Here is a 20,437-nt window from a genome sequence, read left to right as displayed (position 1 = left end):
GTTTTTATATAGTTTGTCAATACTTTTATTTCTTCCATCGATTTTTCTTTTTCTATACTTATGTACTGATTTTATCGTAAATCGTAAAAAATGACCAAAATCTGAACATATAGAAACTGACTTTATTTGCTGCCAAAAGGAAAAATTAAATACGAAGTGGCACTCTTTACCTTCAACACGCATTTTTGTAGATAGGAGATAAAGTTAATTTCGCGCGCGTAAATGATATTCTAAATTGCCGGTTGCTTCAAGCATTGTTTCTGAGAGAGCGGTTCGTTCTACACAAAAAGTACTAATAAACATTTTTGTTTAAAACTAACTCAGCTACATTTACCGTTTAGAATATTTTTTCTACACTGTACAAATTCTTGATCGATGTTTTCCGTTTTTCCCCGTACGAGGGGTGGTTTTAGGGGTAGTAGCGGATATCTTTTTTACATCTTTTTTTTGGATCTTAAAATTAAGATTCTCAGCAAAATTCAGCTTGTTCGTTTCATTTTAGAGATCAAATCTCTGACGACTCGACTTCTTCTTCATGTACCATATCCTTTCAGAACGTTGATTACCATCATAGATTTCTTAATTTTATTTACTTCCACTGTAAATAACATGTTTGTATTAATACCAGAGAGATACCTTTGGAAATATTCAAAACAATGGAAAATATCTACCAAAACAACACAATAAAAGTAAAAGTAGAAGAAGAACTAACTGACACTATTAAAGCTGCCAATGAGATAAGACAATGAGATTTCCTGAGTCTTCTATTGTTTGGTTATAACAGCTGGAAGGTCAGATAACAGAACAAGTGATGAAGTTTAAATTTCTAGGCATCTTATTATCTAGATACAGAAAGCTAGATAAGCTAGATAGAAAGAAACAAAAGTTGAAGATCAAGTGAATAGAGCGAACAGAGCCGTAGGTTGTCTTAATGAAAAAATATAAAGAAATAAAAATATCAGAAAAAAATAAAAGGCACAATTTACAAAACAGCCATCATACCAATAATGACATACGTAGCAAAAACACGACCTGCCACAGAGGGGACAAAAAGGATATTAGAAACAGCAGAGATAAAACACTAAAAAAAATTGATGGTAAAACACTATGAGATAGAGCTAGAAGTACAGATATACGACGTAGATGCAAGGTGGGGAACATTAAGGACTGGGTAAGAAATAGAAGAGTAGAATGGAACAATCATATAAGAAAAATTACAACAAAAGATGGCAAGAGACGGTTCCCCAGTAGGAAGACCAGACAGAATCATGTCTACATAAAAAGAAGAAATATTAATGTCATACCAACCTCGCAAGTTCTTTAAACATGAAGTCTTTCTTCGACCTGGACTGCATTTGCCTGCTATTTTCCCTTTTATAATATTTTTTAGCAATCTATATGTGGGTCCTCTCATTACATGTCCGAAGTACTCCAGCTATCTATTCTTGATGCTTTTTATAATCTCAGTAGTCTTGCTAATAGTTGTTAGATGTTCTGATATTATGGAGTTTCGAATCTTCTTGACCCAAGTAACTTTTAAGCTTCGTCTAGAGCACAACATTTAGTAAGCCTCAAGGCGATTTAAGTCATTTTTATTTACTTTCCAAGACACGACACCATAAATTAAGCTTGAGAACACGCAGCAGCGAAGTAGGCTGATCCGCAATGCCAATTTTAGGTCTCTGTTACATAATACCTTGGACATTTTTCTAAAACCGGCTCTGGCCTGCTTAATTCTGGATTTAATTTCATCGTGACCCTCTGTGTTATAGTTTAAATAATATCCAAGGTAAACAATTTGATCAATTTGCTTAAGTTTGGAACTATATATATAGACGATTTAATATTCTATTGTTTACTTATTACAAGTATTTTTTATTTATTTTACAAGTTTTCCGTATGTTTAGATCAAGACTTGCTTCCTTATAGCTCTCAACGACACTCTTTTGTAAATGTATAATAAGTAATGTTTGCAAATCTTCTTGAGTAGATGTTGGGAGTAGTATGTCGTCCGCATATCGTAAACTATTGATGACTTTACCGTTTACAGGAATAATTATTATTCCTTTTTGTTTTTCAAAAAGTGAATTTCTGAAAATTCGTTTAGAGTAAACGTTGAAAAGTAGGGGCGACAAATGTTGTTTGATATATATACACCGGTATTTAGGCGGTACGCCCTTCCGATAGGGATCTGTAGAGGAGTATGACCGAGACGCAAGCCCTTATCTCTTGCCGTACTGCTCCACCGTAGGTCAATCAGACACCAGCATATTCTAGTCTAAGCCGCAGATTCATTTAGAATTTTAAACTGCTGCATTAGCCTTTTTGTTTTCTGTACACTGCTGGGGATCGAACTCACATCGACTGAAAATCTCGCAGTGAAGCGAATGAGAACCGGCCGCCCAGCCCGCTTGGCTATCTGGCCGACATGTTTGATTCCTTTGCAAATTTGCAATTATGCGAACGTCTCTGTCATCAAAGCCATTAGAACTTTCATCAATATAGAGTGCATAATACAATAAAATGCCTTTTGGAAGTCAAACAAACACCAGTACATCTCTACAGATATATTAGGACATCTTTGAGCAAGTATTTTCATTCCAAACAATGCCTCTCTCGTTCCAAACCGTCACGGAAACCAAACAGTGTATCATTTAGGTATTATTCGCATTTATTATAGATACGCCCATGTATTATCTTTAGAAAAATTTTTATTAAATGGCTTAACAAACTGATGGTTCCATAATCAGTACAGGTTTTTGCTGTTGTCTGTTTAGGTAGAGCAATGAACAATTAATTGGACCAACAATTAGGTAGGTGTCCACACTGAAATAAATGTTATTGAAAAACGTTATAACCTCTAAAACATTGCTATTATTTATAAACCTGTATATTTCACTTGAAATTTCATCAGGGACTGTCGCCTTGCCATTTTTTGATGATTGTATGGCTTGTGTTACCTCAGAGCGTGTTATTTAGGTGTCCGTTGCAGTTAGTTATATCCGGAGGTAAACTAATCCTATCGGCTTCGAATAAGTTCGTAATGTAATTTTACCATTCTTTAAGTTTGTCCTCTACTTCAAATAATACATTACTACGTTACCAGCCGCTTTTTTACTTTTTTATACATGTTAAACTTGTCGTATCTATTTTTGAGTTTTATAATTTTATAATACTGCTTGGCTAGACTCTTTGCTTCTCGTATTTTACGTATAAGTTTTTAGTTGTTTTTTGTGAGTCGCCGTTGCTTCATTAAATCCAATATGTTTTCTGCCATTTAAGTCTTATTTTATAGCTTTAAACTGCCTTTTAAATTCCTTTCACAGATTTCCTTAACAGTTGTAATAATTTTATCCTAGCCCTCATTGACATTCTCACCAATATTTTCCCAAACTAAATTTTCGTGCAGTTGTCTTTGAACCGTTTCCTTAACTTTCTCGTTTTGTAGATTAGTTATGTCAATATTTTCTCGGAACTTCTTTTTGATTATTTTTTTTATTTTAATTAGGATATAGCTACTATGGGAATGTGATCAGAAAAACTGTCAGCACATGGACTCTATTTTTTATTTGAATCAAGTCGATTTGGTTCGTAATAATTTTATTCTCTGATTCTGCATTTGATTTTCAGGTGTAGAGTCCTCTCAGTGGTAACTTGAAACGAGTATTTGACATATGAAATCGTATTCTGGCAGAACTAGACAAGTTGATCTCCACGTCCATTTATGTTTCCCAAGCCATAATCCCCCACAATATTTTAACAGCATCCTTTGCCGACTTTGGCGTTAAAATTTCCGAACACTATGGTTTTTTCACTACTTTAACAGGATCTACAGCATCAGTAATATGTTTGTAAAATGCTTTTAAATTACTGGATGATGTTGGAGCATAGACCTGAATTACGTTAGTAATAAACGGCTTTGAATTAAATTTCACTAGGATTACTCTGTTAGATATGGGGATATAATTTACTACTGATTGAGCTAAGTGTTTTGCTACTATGATTGTAACTACATTAAAGTAATTAGCATCGTTATTTCCGGCATAGCACACTTGATATCTATCAACATCACATACTCCCGATCCCGGACACCGCATTTTACCTATTCCGAGGATTGCATTCTTCTTATTTCTTTTATAGTATTATGTATTTTACCTACCTCAAACATGCTTCTGATGTTCGATGTGGCTATTTTGCAAGGATTTCGCATATTAACGACCTAAGAGGTTCTGCAGTCTTAAGATTGTCTTCTCCTATCCGATCTTGGGTCCGATATCCTCCGAGATCCACGATCATTAATGTTTTGACTCAAATTATTTACAGACATTATAGTTAAAACTAGGAGTAGCAACAGGCTTTTAATGCAGTAGCTCTCCTCTGCAGTAGTTTATACCGGCAAACATACGAACCGTAGAGCCTCGTTTGTTATCTAGCAAGATGTACTGGATAAACATAACCAAGATCATTACACAGGGCTTGATAGGATGCTATCCCTAGCATCCCTAGTCCACGACTTATCTACCAATGGGTTTGAGGTGGTATTGATGTTGATAGTGTTGGTTTTTATTATTCGTTTTCCGAATAATTTTTTTGTACATGTTTTTTTAAACTGACACTGTAAACTTTCGCTTAAAAATGGTAAGGTTAAGCCTATTTTTCTTTATATCAATCAGTTTAATTTATTATAAATTGTTTTTAGAGCTTTATACTTAATTATTTTAAAGGTTCCTTGTAACTTTAATGCCAGTGTTAATTATGACCGATTTGTTAAAGATAATTTTATTTTAATCTACATTTTTTATTGATTCTTACTCACAACATTAATATCAGCGGTAGATGTTGGCTCTATATTTAACTTTATATTCCAAAAATTGTATTTTAATATATATGTACTAATGACTACACATTAAATAAACAGGCTAACCATTCTGTATAAGATAATTAAGAAATTATTCGGATTTATGGCTACTAATACTAATTATTAATAATATCCAGGTTTAAATCGCTGACAAAAATCTAGATTACTTTTGTTGCTAAGGAACATATATCCTCTCTTATAATTGAGAATAATCGCTATTGATTATGTAATTGATGTGTGCCTACACCTTAACGCAGTCGTTATTGGACAATTTAACGATAAATAGTGTCCACCTGTTTACATCACATATAAAATATAATGAACTTTTTTTATTAATTACAGATTCGTTCCACAAACATCCGATAGAAATAGATCTGACCTTAGCATGTACAGGAGAACTGAATACGACTATTAGAGGAGGAATCCATTGGCCCATTATTTACGGAGTTGGAGTTAACACAAAGACTGGTGAAATATTTCCCGCTACTTTTCCAGATAAAGGTCCAGATCATTCGTTAAGATCTGCCAGATATCTTACCGGTGTTCCACAGGTAATGTATTTTTTAAAATTGTATTCCCAAGTTTATTATCTGTTGAATTGAATGTGTGTCGCTCCAAACATTTAATAATCGTGATTAAAATAACAAATTGTATGTAGAATCAACGAAATCTGGATTTTATTAGAAAAGTGTTTATTAGCAAAAATGTGTACTGCTTTGATTAAAGGGCATACTACTTACAATAATTGAACGGCTTTTTGTAGAAAGGAACCAATCCCAAAATCATATTGTTGAGTAAATTGATGTTAAAGTTCTGATGGTATTGTAATAGAAAATTCAGTTCAGATCACAAACAGTTTAAACTGATAACATACATAGGTTTTAAAAATATATATGCAACCTAACTATTAACAAATAAAAAAATCTTTGCTAATATGAAAATTAATTGTATTATGTGGGTTGGTTCTTTTATGCAAAACAAAATTTATCAGATTTTCTTTAAATATACTTTATTGCCTACAGAGAACAAAACATTATTAACAATAATTAAATTTCTGACGATTCCATTTCATTCAATCATTCAGAATCAAACGCATCACGGATTTTATGTCTACTAGTTTTGGGTTTGATATTTGTTTTCCATTGAGTCACATAGGTAGTAGATCTTGAAATATTGCTGATCGGCCCACTTGTTTTCTTTTAATATCAATTTTAGCAGAATTATTGTCACTCTCAATATTGTCATTCGCGTAACTTTGAATTTGTTTTTTGTCCGACACGTTTCCATAACTTTTATATAATCATCAGGCAGGTAAAGTCGTTGTTGATGTTTTAGTGCACATTCCACCTCTGAAAAATCATTATCATTTGATAGGAAACGGTGGCCTGATACAAGGAAACGCATGCGAATTCTTTTTAAAAAAGAATGTGACTGCAACCCAGCTTTAAGAATAAATGTCAGTTTAATGTTGCGGTTTTGATAGCCACAAAAATCCGACCGTAAGGTTAATTCAGTTATATTGTCAGATACATTTTGTTTAATATGCTTTATTAAGCATGAACCAATTTCTTGGGCTCCGTGTCCTACTTCGTTTTACGTCCAGACGTAAAAATGAACTTTGTTGGTGAAACCAGAGTGAATACCTAAATTATACAACCAAATTTGTCTTTTATAAAACAGAATCCCCGTTGCTTACCGTGGTAATGGTAGTGTTTTTTCTAAACCAAATGTTGGACACTCTATTGTTTCATTATCTTTAGCCAATTTAGTATAATTCTTCATCTGGTTTCTAACCGTCTGCCAATTTTCTATATGATTGTTGTGCTCTTCCTTGAGTTTTTCTTTTTCGTTGGCAGAAAAGGCATTTTTGATTCTACTGTGGTAGGTATCGTATGTATTGCAGGTATCCTTTTTTAATGTTTTAAATTTTAAATTAAATTTGGTTAAAAATATACGTCTGCATGTTTGAAAACTAACTGGATTTTCATTTGCTTCTTTATATTCAATTTACATCAAAGACAAAGTCATTTTAAAAGGTAGAAATAATTTAACTTCAGAACATTGGGATCTGCGATAAAGACTTTTTTATTTTGGTATATTGTTTATTTGGTCGATAACTACTTGTTGTATTCGTTCATCTATCTTATTTCCCCCCTTGTGCTTGTACCCTTTTATCTGTTAAACTGTTATATCTTAGTTTTACGAGTGCTGAATTAACCCTTTTTGTCGAAATACAAAGGGTTTTAATAAAAGTGCCACGGCAGACTACGACCCCATCTAGTTCGTAAATCCTGGAATATGTTTTTGGTCTTTGTCCTAGTCCGTAAGTCGTTTTTTGTCTGTTTCTTTTACCAGGGCACCTATATACGTTGTTTGGGCATCATAATTACCTAGTTTCCATAATTTTTTAAAACATTCTTGTCCTTGCTCTAAACTTAATGCCGTAGTACATTTCTTTGAACAGGAGCACTGAAATGTTTTATCTAATGTCTTTGCCGCTACTATTTTTCGCTTATGATTATAGTGAATCTTATTTTCATTCTTAGATTTTTAATTTTGTGCTCTTGTTAGATTCAGTGATTTTCGTTTTCTTCCTCTTTTCGGTCTTCGACTGAAATTTTTAATGTCATTATTGGTCACGTTCGTTCCACTATCTTCTTGCTCTGATAACGAATCACTGTTTTCACCTTCAACTAGAACGAATTCAGGATCCTTATCAGAATCATATACATCGTTAAAGGTCATTCCTTATGTCAGTTGTCTAATAAAATCAACAGATATAACACATTATACTGTAAAAACAATAAAGTCAAATTACCATACTACAGTGAGGCTTTTGTCATCTTCGGTCCTTTTTGTACTACAGATGGACGTAACATTAAGTGAACTTTCTTCTTCTGGCACCTACAATATCACGAAACTGTAATAAGCTCTTATTATGTAATAAAAATAATATGGTTTAAATACGAAAATTACTATTTTTAATTTTGCAGACGAGAACCAACCCTCTTCTTAAAAAAAAACTCTGTTTATTTACCAGCATCTATCACAAAGAGAATTACTTCTCACAATTTATAATATTTAAAGTGCATTTTATAAAATTGCCATTATATTCTTCCTTTCTATTCAACACCCAATGGACTATTAAAGTTTAAGAATAAAAATAGTACATAACCTATCAATTGTTTTAAGCAATACCATTTACCTAATTCAACCTTGAATTTTCTTCATCTTTGACAAACTCTTGTAGCATTAAAAGGATCCTTGCAGGTCTGTTGATATTCATTTTATTATCAAACAAAAATATATTGAATACAATGGATGCTTTCACAACAAGATACGTTTTAACAGCGCCGAAACTAATTTTCCAACTACTACTAAATTTCATCTTACCAGCTGTGACTGTTAACTCGTTTTTCAGAAAGGAACCAAACCGCTTGGATCTTGTCTGCAGGCAACTTTCCGAGTAAACTGATATGTTGGTTTGGTTCGCTCGTTAATAGATGGCGATAGGAACTAACTACTGGGTTGGATCTTTTTTGGAGTGAAGTGTACGACCCGTATTATAATAAGAATGGTATAATAGAAAATCTCATTTGTGTGGATTGGTTCCTTTCTGCAAAAAGCCATCTAATTCACATAAGGAGTTTATTTACCGCATGATTTTTATTGATAACATATAAATGGGTGCAATCTCTTAAGCCTAATCCCGAAGATCTGGTTTCAAATCTTATTAGACTACTTTCTAAAAAGTTTGCTTCACCTTTTTTATCGGCTGGTGATATTTCTTTTTCTACTACTTTAGAATAATTGACAAATGGTTGTACCTTTTTATTTTTTTTTCAATTTGTAGCGTTCAAAGTAACCATGAATGTTGTATCTGCTTAAGAGATTTATAGCTACAACCGCACTAGGGGGCCTGGGGTGAGCTCCCACAGAGCACAAAGTTCAAATGTCTGATTTTATGAGACGGATGCGATCGATTCTAGTTTTTTCAATTTGCTAACAAAGCCGCCGTTTTACACCAGTGCCCGACTCACCTAAACTGGATAGCTGGATGTCGGACATTGGAAGGCGGCATCTCTACTTAGATCGCATTTTCCAGAGCCCTATAAATCTTAAACACTACACGGATTTTAGCCTACGTGCAGACCCAATGCGCGCATCCCACGTTCACATGACACATCTGCGTGGCGGGTGGGATTCGAAGCCCAGGGAACCCAATAAAACCTGTGCCTCATACCCATCAAGAAATTCGTGTCAACACAAACAGATAACAAATATACGCTCTCCCGGGTGATGGAGACCGGGGATCCTTAAGCACTGACGATCCTATAAGCGATCTTTTGGCTAGAGTAGGCATATAAAGAGTGTGGTCAGCATTCGAAAGAAAGTTTATCCTATTCTGACAGAAAAAATGCCCCTGCGAGTCCGTCTCGAGTGAGGGTAGCGAGGTAGCCACACAGTGGGGTTTGGGCCATACTATACCCATACTGCAGTACTTATGTTGCCATACGTACCCTTGCCCGTGATTCCTGTGAGGGCGAACAAGTGCATGCAGGTGGAATAACGGACCACCAAGTACGTTTGACAGGTTGCCGCCGAGAAGCCTACTCTACCACTCATCTCCACTACAGGCACGTCTTACAAGTGTACGTTCCAAGGATTCCAAGTAATCCTAGAGTGTAATATTACCCCAATATACTTTACTTCGCTTAACCAATCTATATTTGTACCATTTAGGCTAAGAGGACCTAATGCCTCTTCTGGTGAATTTAATGATTTTGGAGTTCTATAAAGGACTATATTTGAAGCTCACTCTGTAGCCTCAGTCAGAGCCCGCCGCATTTTATTGATGACTGTAGTGATTAAATTTTTCGTAGCCTAAGATGACCAGGTCATTCGCATAACTCAAAGTTTTTGCTCAGTTTAGATACAAGTTTATATATAACCATATTTCACCAGAGGGGAAAAAATACTTCCAATGTGAACAGCCTCTAACTACTTGTGCTTATACAGGCTACCAATCTGCACTTTCTTTCGTTTTTTTTTTCTTTTAGAACGTATTTATTGTGATTTATTCGTAGAAGGTATTGTCGAATGCCCGTTCTATATCGAGAAACTCACCCAGTATAAACTCTTAGTTTTCCAGAACTACTTCACCTTATGCACGAGATAGTACAGTGCTGTATAAAATCCAAGTACATACGCACACTGTCTGATAAATTGGACTTTTAATTAATACACCATACCTAATATGCTTATGTTTCTCTAGAGAGTTTAATAAAAATGACATCAGATTTATCGACATGATAAACTAGTTGGTTTAGGTGTCGAAGCTGCCCTTATGAGTGTCCATACTTTTGATATGTACGCCAGTTCTAAGCTAGCCCCTATTATGATACATAATTGTTTTTAAAGAAGTTAATTTTCCTTCTGTATATATAAACCCAGTGATTTACACACGTTAGTTTCACTTGATCATCATCGTTCATCATCATCCAGCCTTTTGCGTCAAAAGTTAAACATAGGCCTTCTTCAATTTCTTCCAGCTCTGTCGGTATTAAGCTTCCTGCAGTCAATTCCCAGCGATTCTTTTGACATCGTCTCTCCATTATGTGGGGGTTCTACCTCCGCTTCTTCTGTCTGCTCGTGGTCTCCATACTGTAATTTTTTGGGTCCACCACTTGTCATTCATTATGACCACATGGCCCGCCCAGTTCCATTTTAGCATTGCTATGCGCTCTATGACATCTATGACGCCTGTCCTTTTTCCAAGTCAGTCCAAGTAGCAAGCATTTCACTTTTTTTTTTGGACTACTCTTTGGTTGCTGTAGTCTGTGCTGAGAAAAGTGTTTCGGCACCGCAAGTCATGACTGGAAGCACACATTGGTCAAACGTCTTTTTTTTAAACAATTTGGTATATTGCTCTTAAATATGGCTGATAGAACCTTATATGCGACCCATGCTAAAGTGATTCTTCTTTGCAGTTCAGCAGTTTGTTTGCCCCTAGCAATTTGGATTTCATGACTCAAGTACTTATATCTATGAAACAATCCTATTTCGATCCTATGTCGCAGTCGACTTTTGCATTTTCGCTTGGTACCAGATATGTTACGTATTGTGTTTTTCAAAAAATCATGTTTAAACCAACTTGATTACAGGTGGCATCTAACTTAGTAAGCATAATTCCAATCTCTTTTAAGATATCTGTTATCGGAACACTTTCGTCCGCAAATAGTAGATAAAAGAGAATTTCGCCAATAACATTAATTCCTTTGGCTTACAAATCCAATTTTTTAAAAGCATATTCCAAAACTGCCGTAAAGAATTTGGGATATAACGTATCTCCTTGTCTGGTTCCTTTATTGATTTTTATACAGTTTTTTGTATCTTTGTGTAGTTTTACGATCATGGTTGCATTATTGTAAGAGTTATAATTCTATTCTAAAATAGCAGACTTTTTGGATAAGCATTAATGTGTGCAGCTGTGCCAACTGAAGCAATAAATATATGTCGTAACTGTGGTGTTCTTTCGACTGGAGTTTTTTTTGTTGGAGAGTTATTTGGCATCTATGAATCCTGAAAATAATTCCCCTGACAAAATAATAAAAAATAATAAAAATATAACAAATAGATTTAAACACAGTACCAAAGGACATGTAGTGGATATATCAGAACAAGAAGGCAAGGCTTAAAAATGCAGAGAAGGTGGATACAAGAATAGTAACAGCTCAATATTTAATCACTGGATGTAAAGTAAAAGTTTTCTGATGGCACAATGAAAATAATCTAGTAGCCTCCATACCCAAATCCTAATAAATATCTGTTGTAAAAACAACCTATTTATAATATTGTAATCGTATTTAGTTATTTTATCAACTTGTGCGCTCACCTCGTCAGCTCTCGTGTTAATGTATTTGCGACCCTCTACCCCATAATCTCTCTCCACCACTCTCCACCTCGGTAAGTAAGGACCGGGTGTGTTGTCGAAAAGTGCGTGAGTCACAGATGCGCTAACGGGAACAGGTGTTTTGTGTTAAACCGTCAACAGTTTTGTTTCTCTCAATATTCTGTATCTTTGTTACTGCCTCCTAGTACTGTAAAGCTAATGATATTTGTATAACTCTTTTTAGTAGTATCATAATTGCGATAGTTATTAATGTAGAATCAGCCCTTAAGTTCACTATAAATAAATCGAAGGAAAAATACGTCTTAAGTGTTTTATTGCTTCAGTGGTCCTTAATAAATATTTTGAAGCAATTAGGTGTTCAACTACGCCTCTTTAATATGTAGAAAGTTTGGTAATAAATTTATCCTATCCACCATTATTAAAAGATAAACAGCTATAACATAGTATTAAAATATTGTTATTAATGTTTCAGGTTTTAGACATTTACGACTGTGCACTAGGACTACTAAGAATAGGCCCTTTTAACTATGAACCCTTGCGAGGTGTGGATTTATGGTTAGAACAAACTGATGATTTTATACTGCAACACTTATCCACATCCCCTGAAGTACAACCACCCCATTTTGTTATGCAGGTTTGTATTTAAGAATGATTAAATGATTTCTTATATTTTGCGCAGTAAAAGTTATTATCTCGACAGAGGTTGGACAATATTTAAGAAAGCTCACAAGAGAAGGGTTTTGTGCTCTGGTCGAAACAAATGATATAGATATGGTGGTTAGAGGTAATTATTGTTGATCGCATTCAAGGTGCTTTAACCTTAGTAATTTCCAGGTGTTCGAAAGGACTTTCAGTAAATACGAATAAAAATCTCTCTAAAAAATTCGTAAAGATTAAAAATTTAAGCTTCTACCATAGCTGTAACAACACCATAATTCTCCCAAAAAGTTAAGTATCTCGGAGTTATTATCAATAAGAAACTTTCATGGAAAGAAAGTAGAAGGAAATAATAGATTTGTAAAAAGTAGCAGCTGTTACTGCTGTATCTCTCTGCTGCTTTAGATTTAATGCTGGATCTTTCTTGTCTGCCTATACATATAAATAATATCACCCTAGAAAGTTCATTGAGGTAAACATGGGCCCAGCATATCCATCAATATAACTGGCCCGTTATAAATTCTAAGGGTTGGAACATCGTAATCCACAAAGATACCCACTGAACTTATGTTTGCAAAAAAGACTTCCAACTCAAGCTAAATACTATCACAAACGACTATACAAAATAAAATGGCGCAAATCACAAGAGCCAGAATCAAACAAATCGGACAAAACATTTCTTTTCCGAGACAGCTGAGCTGCACTGATAGCTCTAAAGTCTACGTCTTATGAGTCGCTTCCAAAGCCAGATACAATCCCCTAAGCAACTAAAAGGGTATAACAAAGTTGCTTTACTGTGGCGTCAAGGCTGTCGGTAATAATATTGCTGAGAATCTTGCTAAAGAAAAAGACCCTTTTTATGGTTCAAAGCCATTTTGTGGTGTAGTAAAAACTCGCATATTGGATAAATGGAAAAATGGACTTACTGTAGCCTACTAGAAGGCTACATTCCAGGCTAAGGGTACACTAATAGGTTATTACTAGACTTATTAGGCAAATATGCAAATTGCATATTTTGTATGTATTTCATAAAAAATGCAAAAATTTCAAATTTTGCATATTTTTATAAAAGTGAGCATAAAGTGCATATAATATGAAAATTTGGTGTTAACTATATATTTTTATATTCAAACTTACAGATAGCATGAAAATGCCAATATTTAATTTTATTTTATATTCATTTGGTATTCAAATTCTTGGTATAGTAACTAATAAAAGACAGCGGCTTTTTGTCACGTTTTGTCCTGGAATTAAGGGTTTGTGTTTGTCAGTTTATGTCTCTAGGTAAAAGTTTTTATTTTGACGGTCAGAAATACACGGTAAACAACGTGTATTTCTAATTGTGAATAATTATTATTGTGCTTTTAAAATGCCGAAAATAAGCAATGTTTCAACTTGGATAAAGCCTTACAAAGAGCTATCTATGGATATGGATAAAGTTTATTGTTCATGTTGTGGCAAAACCGTAAATACATACGTATGTATTATTTTTTACTTTATTTTAAAAATTTACACGGTGGTACAAACAAAGATTTTAAAATTGAAAATTATGTTTAAGAAAAGTACCGACACAAGGCCAGTTCGCAATAAATGGATGTATTTTTTCTTTTTTCAAGCATTTTTTAAACTCCTTGCGATAAAAAATAGGATACCTATTTAAAATTCAAATCGTTCAATAGTCTACTGAAAGGTCGGAAAACATTTGTTTTCTAACAATAGCATAGTTTGCTTTAGACTAAATTCATTAAGTGCTTTTAATTTATGCTCACAGTATTTTTTCTTTAAATATAAACAGAAAAGACCAAGAGCTTCTTGTAAATATTTGGGAGTTCTTCCTTCTTGCACAGTCATTTCTTGACATTTTCAAGATTATTTCACCGATTTTTATTTGATTTAATTTAAATATCTTAATTGTTATGCAAAAACGGTTAATTTTTAGTTTATTTCTATAATCTTAGATTTTAAAAATGGGTACAACTATAGAATATTTATACTCTTTTTTAGATTTCATCTTAAGAAAAATTTCAAATAGATCAGCATGTCAGAACCGCGAAACATTTAGCTAAAAAAGTAAAAACCACATCCGGTGAAAAATATCACCCTTCAGTGTCCAGTGCTTTCCAAACAAGAAACTTTTAACGAAGACTTGTGTCGTGCATTAGTATCGTCTAATATACCGCTTTCAAAATTATCTAATGAAAACTTTAGTTCTTTTTTAAAAAAATATTGCAAACAAAACATTTCCAGTGAACGAACTCTAAAGAGAAATAATGTCAATTTATTATACTCCTCAGTTATCCACAACATAAAAGCCGAAATAGGTAATAATTACTTTTACATATGTGTGGACGAGACCACTGACTCGTCAGAAAGATACATTGTGCACTTATTGATTGGTGTACTTAGCGATGAAACCTTTCCAAAATCGTATTTAATTTCCTGTAAGCAAGTGGAAAAAACCAACGCTCTGACAATATCACGGTTTCTACAAGAAGCATTAGCAAACTTTTTTCTTCCTGCTGCTGTGCCCAATGATAAATTATTGCTTATTTTATCTGATCCCGCACCATATATGGTGAAAGCAGGACAAAATTTAAAAATATTTTACTCTAACTTAATACATGTCACTTGTAATAAACAGAGTTGCGGAGGAAATCAAAAAAATTTTTCCAATAGTTAACAGTTTAATAGCGAGCGTCTAAAAGGTATTTCTGAAATCACCTGTAAGAATACAATGTTACAGAGATATGCTTCCTGATGTTCCACTGCCACCGCAACCCATTTTAACACTTTGGGGAACATGGTTGGAAGCAGCTAATTTCTATGCTGATCATTTCGTTGATTTAAAAAAAATAATTAACCTTTTAACAGATGATAGTTGCCAATCTTTATTGGAAGCTAAGCAAGCCTTCCAAAATAACATCCTCCAACAGCAACTGTCATTCATAAAATCAAATTATAATTTTGTCCAGAAAACTGTAACTCAATTAGAATCCTCCAAATTATCATTGTTAGAGAGTACAAATTTAATAAAAGAATTTGAGTCATTGTGTCAAAACTAAAGTCATTGTGTCATTGTTAAAGGTACTATTGGAAAGGAAATTTTTCAAAATTTAAAGTGACCATGGAAAAAAATAGTGGTTACCAGGTTCTTTCTGAAGTGGTTCAAGTACTAGCTGGGACATTTTCCGAACCACTTAATTTAGAACCATCTATTATAGTAAATTTCAAAAAAGCCCCAGTTACATCAGTTAATGTCGAAAGAAGTATTTATATTTACAAATATATGTATTCAAATAGAAGCCATAAGAAAATTTTGAACATCATTTGATAATCTATTGTTACCACAATTCAAAATAATATTTATATGTTAAAATAATTGTATATGTTATGTACTTATAATATTGTACGTATTTTTGTAAATAAAAAAATATTATAAATATTTTTATTACATGCATATTTTCTAGAGAAATATGCATATTTTGCATAAAACACTGCATATTTTTACATAAAATACTGCATATTTATGCGCATATTTCATACTTCTTTATTTGCATATTTGCCTAAGTCTAGTTATTACAAATTTCTGATCGTTTCGCAGCAATATTCTTGAAATTTCAAAAAATTAATCACATGTTAGTAGTGGATACTGCCCACTAATATTTTATTTTTATAAAATAGGGAAAAATGCAAATATTATAGTTTACTGACTGCAAAATTCCAGAAGAAATTCCCGACAATAGTGTCTACAACTTCAAGGCAATTGTTCGCCAACTTCATAATTATATTAAACTATTTAAGAAGCCTAGATCTATTTAACGAAACATATATTTAGAGTAAAGATAATGCATCTGGTATAATGTCAGTGTGGAAAGGTCTTCAAGAGCAATCGATCCCCTTCGACCAATCGGCAATCCAAGACAAAAATCTTATGATAATATCCTGATATATTAAGAATTTTGTCCAGTATCTAGTTGACTTTAATATCGAGATAATATCATTCTTATTTTTAGTACTAAACATAAGCAAACAATTTAATCATTATTGATGTCGAAAGTATTTAAATAAACACTTTTTTTTTTAATTAGTATACTTTAATTTTTACAATTTTATTTTTAATTCAAATTAAAGTCCCATATAGATTAAGTTTCTGTCTGTAATTCACTGAGATTAAAACTTAATTTAGGTCCAAAATACTGCGTTTCACTACTACTCTCCTAATATTATGGAATAGATATTCGCGGAATTATCAAGTACCTATGTTTGTAATACGTAAGCTGTACGACACTTTAAGCCTAATTAACATTTTATCAGTTTTACTGTTACTTAAAAGCATTTAAATGTGTAAAAACAACTTTTATTATGTTTTAGATAAGAGCAACATTGAAGTATATCCAAGAAAACCAGTTTCCGGCTGTAACCGTCTTTAGAGACAATCGTCCCCATTACTTTAGAAGAGACGAACATTCTGGTATTTGGATTCCGCTTAGATATTAGTTAGTTTGGTTCTGTACTAATTTGTCGCTTTAGCCGAGGATCATGTTAATGGCCAAAGTATAACAACAAATATTAGTGTATATATTCTGTGACAACGTATGTTACAGAAATTATTGTTTTTTATAATCCTGTTATTAAGAAGTAAGAGGTGGGCTAAAAGAATCGTTTTATAGCAACACAACTAGGTATAAAATTAAAAGAATACATATAACATACACGTTAGACAAATTTTTCTGTTAGAAACTAAAAATAATTGATTTTCAGTAGTAAATTATTATCACATAATCCTTAGTTACTTCCAAAAAATATTTAAATCACCTCTAGTATTTCCAGTTAACATGGCAGCTGAATAAGTTTTAGTATTTCAAAAAAACACTACTGCTTGTTGGTTATACTGTTTAAAGAAAGCTTTTATAAAATAATAAGCATTTTTTTATGTCAATAATTGTAAAGATATATTATAATTTGTAATATAATTTTTAACTAATAATACATCAATTAGTCTATAGGAGATATATGCCATTTTTATTTAAAGTCATTGTTTTATAATTTGTTTTATTTGGGAAGCAAGGAAAGCCTGACGTATTAGTTTTGTTTTTTCTTGTTATACCTTTACCTTTCTCTCCATTATATCTAGTTGATTTATTGGTTACTCTCTGATGAGATACCAGAGATTATAATCACAAATTTTTCAGAAAATTTTCCAACGCCCTATAAAAGCCAAAAAGACATTTTCAACTTTAGGTTCAGAGTACCTATATAATGTTGAAAATAAAAAAATAATTAAGGTGTCAAATTTATCGGCATACTTCTTTATTATTCTGTATAATGAAAACTTTTTAATGGGTTATTAACCCTTAAGTACTAACATCTTAAATCAATGGCGTAAACACTAACTAACCGCCTGACAGACAGGTTTAACATTTTAGTGGATATTTTTTTTTTGTTAAATATTTTAATGCAAAAAAATATTGCGATGATTTACTGAAAGTATTAGTTATCTAAAAAACACAGTAATTAATATAGTTTATCTGTATTTAGTAAAATAAAATACATTATAACAAGAATGGATCGATTTTTGTGTACATTTTTACGCCTGAAAAAAGTGTGATAAAAATTAAATAAATAATAAACAAATAAACAAATAAAAAAACTGACCGTCACTAAAGTTGGTAGAGTTGTAGCGCACTCCAAACGTGTCTCGAGGATTGAGGTTACATTATCATTCCATGTCTTCATTGACCTGCCCCTTGGTCTCTTAGTTTGTCTTCTGGCTTCCCATACTTTTTTAACTGGTCTTTCTTGATTCTTTCTAACCATGTGCCCATACTATCTAAGTTAGGCCTCTTCAACTTTCTTCATAATTGGTTGGACCTTAAGATGTTCTCTGACTGCCTCATTTCTAATCCTGTCTAACCTGGTTATACTCATTATTCTTCTAAGAAACTTCATTTCTATGCTCTGTATTTTCGATTTTAATTTATCAGTAAGTATCCAACTTTCACTACCAAAAGTTAAAATCGACACAAACACCGTCTTGTATATGGTCATTTTGGCTTTTTGGGATACTTCTTTTTTCGACAAAAACGTACTTTTAATTGCGTGGTACATCCGAGCAGCTCTTTCTATTCTGGAACTTATTTCAGTTTCTTCAGCTCCTCTGTTCTCTATTTGTACTCCCAAGTATTTGTAAGTATCGACTTGTTCAAGTGTATTTCCGTTAAGTGTTATCTTCGTGTGTTTTCTATTTTTTCCACATACCATTACTTTTGTCTTCTCATTATTGATCATCAATTTTCGTTTAATTAGTGCCATTAGTTTAATTAGTTCCATACTTGTAAATTTCGGTTGAGTGCTTCTTCATTTATCCCAAATATCACTAGATCGTCTGCGTCTGCATACTCTGAGATCCACACTGCTTCTAGATTTCTATGTTCGGCATATAATTTAAATGTTTCTGCTCTAGTTTCGTTAATTATGTTATCCAAGACAATGTTAAACAGTATGGGGCCTAGGACTCCTCCTTGACGTAGACCTTCATTTACTATGAACTCTTCGGATTCCATATTATCGGTTCTGATTCTGTTTCTTGTATGTCTATATACATACTCATAATGGCTTGCCTGAGTTTGATTTTCACACCTTTCTTTTTTAAACATATCTCAATCACCTTCCTTGGAGTTCTATCAAATGCCTTTTCTAAGTCTATAAAGGCTTGGTATAACTCAGTGATTGAATTTCGTGCGTTTTATATTAGTTTCTTGATAGTAAAAATGTGATCTTGGATACTTCTGCCTTTTCTAAATCCAGAATGTTATATATAATCAACTTCTTGTAAAAGACGTTTTTCTAGTATTCTCTCATATACTTTGGATAGGATGCTGAGTAGTGTTATTCCTCTGTAGTTACTGCATTCGCGTCTATCTCCCTTTTTGAAAATAGGTAGAATAACTTCCACTTCCCAATCTTTTGGTATTTGGCTCTTACTCCATGCTCTATTACATACTTTTGTTAGCAGTTCAATGCCCTTGTCGCCCATGTTTTTAAGCATTTCTGCTGTGGTTTTATCAAATCCAGCCGCCTTACCTTTCTTAAGCTATTGTATGATTTCTTTTGTTTCTGCTATATTTATTTCGTCTTAAATTTGGTCTTCCTGCTCTACCTCTTCTGGTTCTTCTGCGATAATGTCTATATCATTTTGGATATTCAGTAGATCCTCGAAATATTGCTTCCATCTATCTAGGATGTGGTCATTGTCATGCAGTAAGTGTCCTTCTTTGTCCCTTATTTGCTTTGGTGTTTGTGTAGCCTTTTCGGTTCTTAAATTCTTCAGAGTTTTAATGAATAACTTTTCATTAGAGTGGTAGTCTTCTTTCATCTTGTTTCCGAATTCTTCTCAACTTTTTCGTTTCAATACTAGTACCGTATCTTTGACTTTGAATCTTTGCATTTTGTATATTTGGTAGTTGTCTGCGGTTCCGTTCCTTAAATAATTTTTGGACTTCACTTCTGCTTTTATTTCATTGTTCTACCAGTTTGTACACTTTTCGCTTCTGTTATTTCTTGTTATTCCGCATACTTGTTTACCACCGTTTAGAAGTGCTTCTTTCAGTATTTGCCAATTTTTGTCTAAGTCACAGTAATGTTCAGCGTGCTCTGTTAGGTAGTTTTTAATGTAGTTTTCAAACTTGTTTGCTGTCTCCTTGTCCGCTAGCTTATGTGACCTGATTCCTTCTATAGTGGGTGTATCATGAGCTTTACTTGTTTTCTTGGTCTCTTTCGTTATTAATTCTTGTCGCATTTGTCTTTCTTGTCTTTTTCGCACATTCCAAGCAAATTGGTTTTTGACAATGAAAGCATACATAAGCTGTTCTTCTTTTCTTTTTATAGTGACAGTAAGAACAGTCCTTTCTTTTTTCTAATTTTTCCACTCTTACTTCTGGCCGTTGAGGTTCATCTATACCCAGTATCTCGCATATGCTCAACTTTAGTTTTCTAGGTAAAGAGAAAAT

The 20,437-nt window shown here is 33.2% G+C and overlaps 1 protein-coding gene across 2 annotated transcripts in view; it reads left to right on the top strand.

Annotated features, from left to right (window-relative positions):
- The window catches only part of Ntan1 (N-terminal amidohydrolase 1), a 245,208-nt gene extending 227,695 nt beyond the window's left edge, over nt 1-17,513 (top strand). For both annotated transcript variants that reach the window (XM_072534734.1, XM_072534733.1), the window contains exons 5-7: nt 5,201-5,409; nt 12,244-12,405; nt 16,800-17,513. In XM_072534734.1, the coding sequence (XP_072390835.1) occupies nt 5,201-5,409; nt 12,244-12,405; nt 16,800-16,925 (497 nt within the window). In that variant the 3' untranslated portion in view covers nt 16,926-17,513. The remainder of the gene's footprint in view (nt 1-5,200; nt 5,410-12,243; nt 12,406-16,799) is intronic.
- Nucleotides 17,514-20,437: the final 2,924 nt, after the last annotated feature.

Source organism: Diabrotica undecimpunctata, chromosome 6 (genome assembly GCF_040954645.1).
Source record: "Diabrotica undecimpunctata isolate CICGRU chromosome 6, icDiaUnde3, whole genome shotgun sequence".
NCBI lineage: Eukaryota > Metazoa > Arthropoda > Insecta > Coleoptera > Chrysomelidae > Diabrotica > Diabrotica undecimpunctata.
Note: the sequence above shows the minus strand (reverse complement) of the source record. Positions and strands in the feature narration are given on the sequence as shown.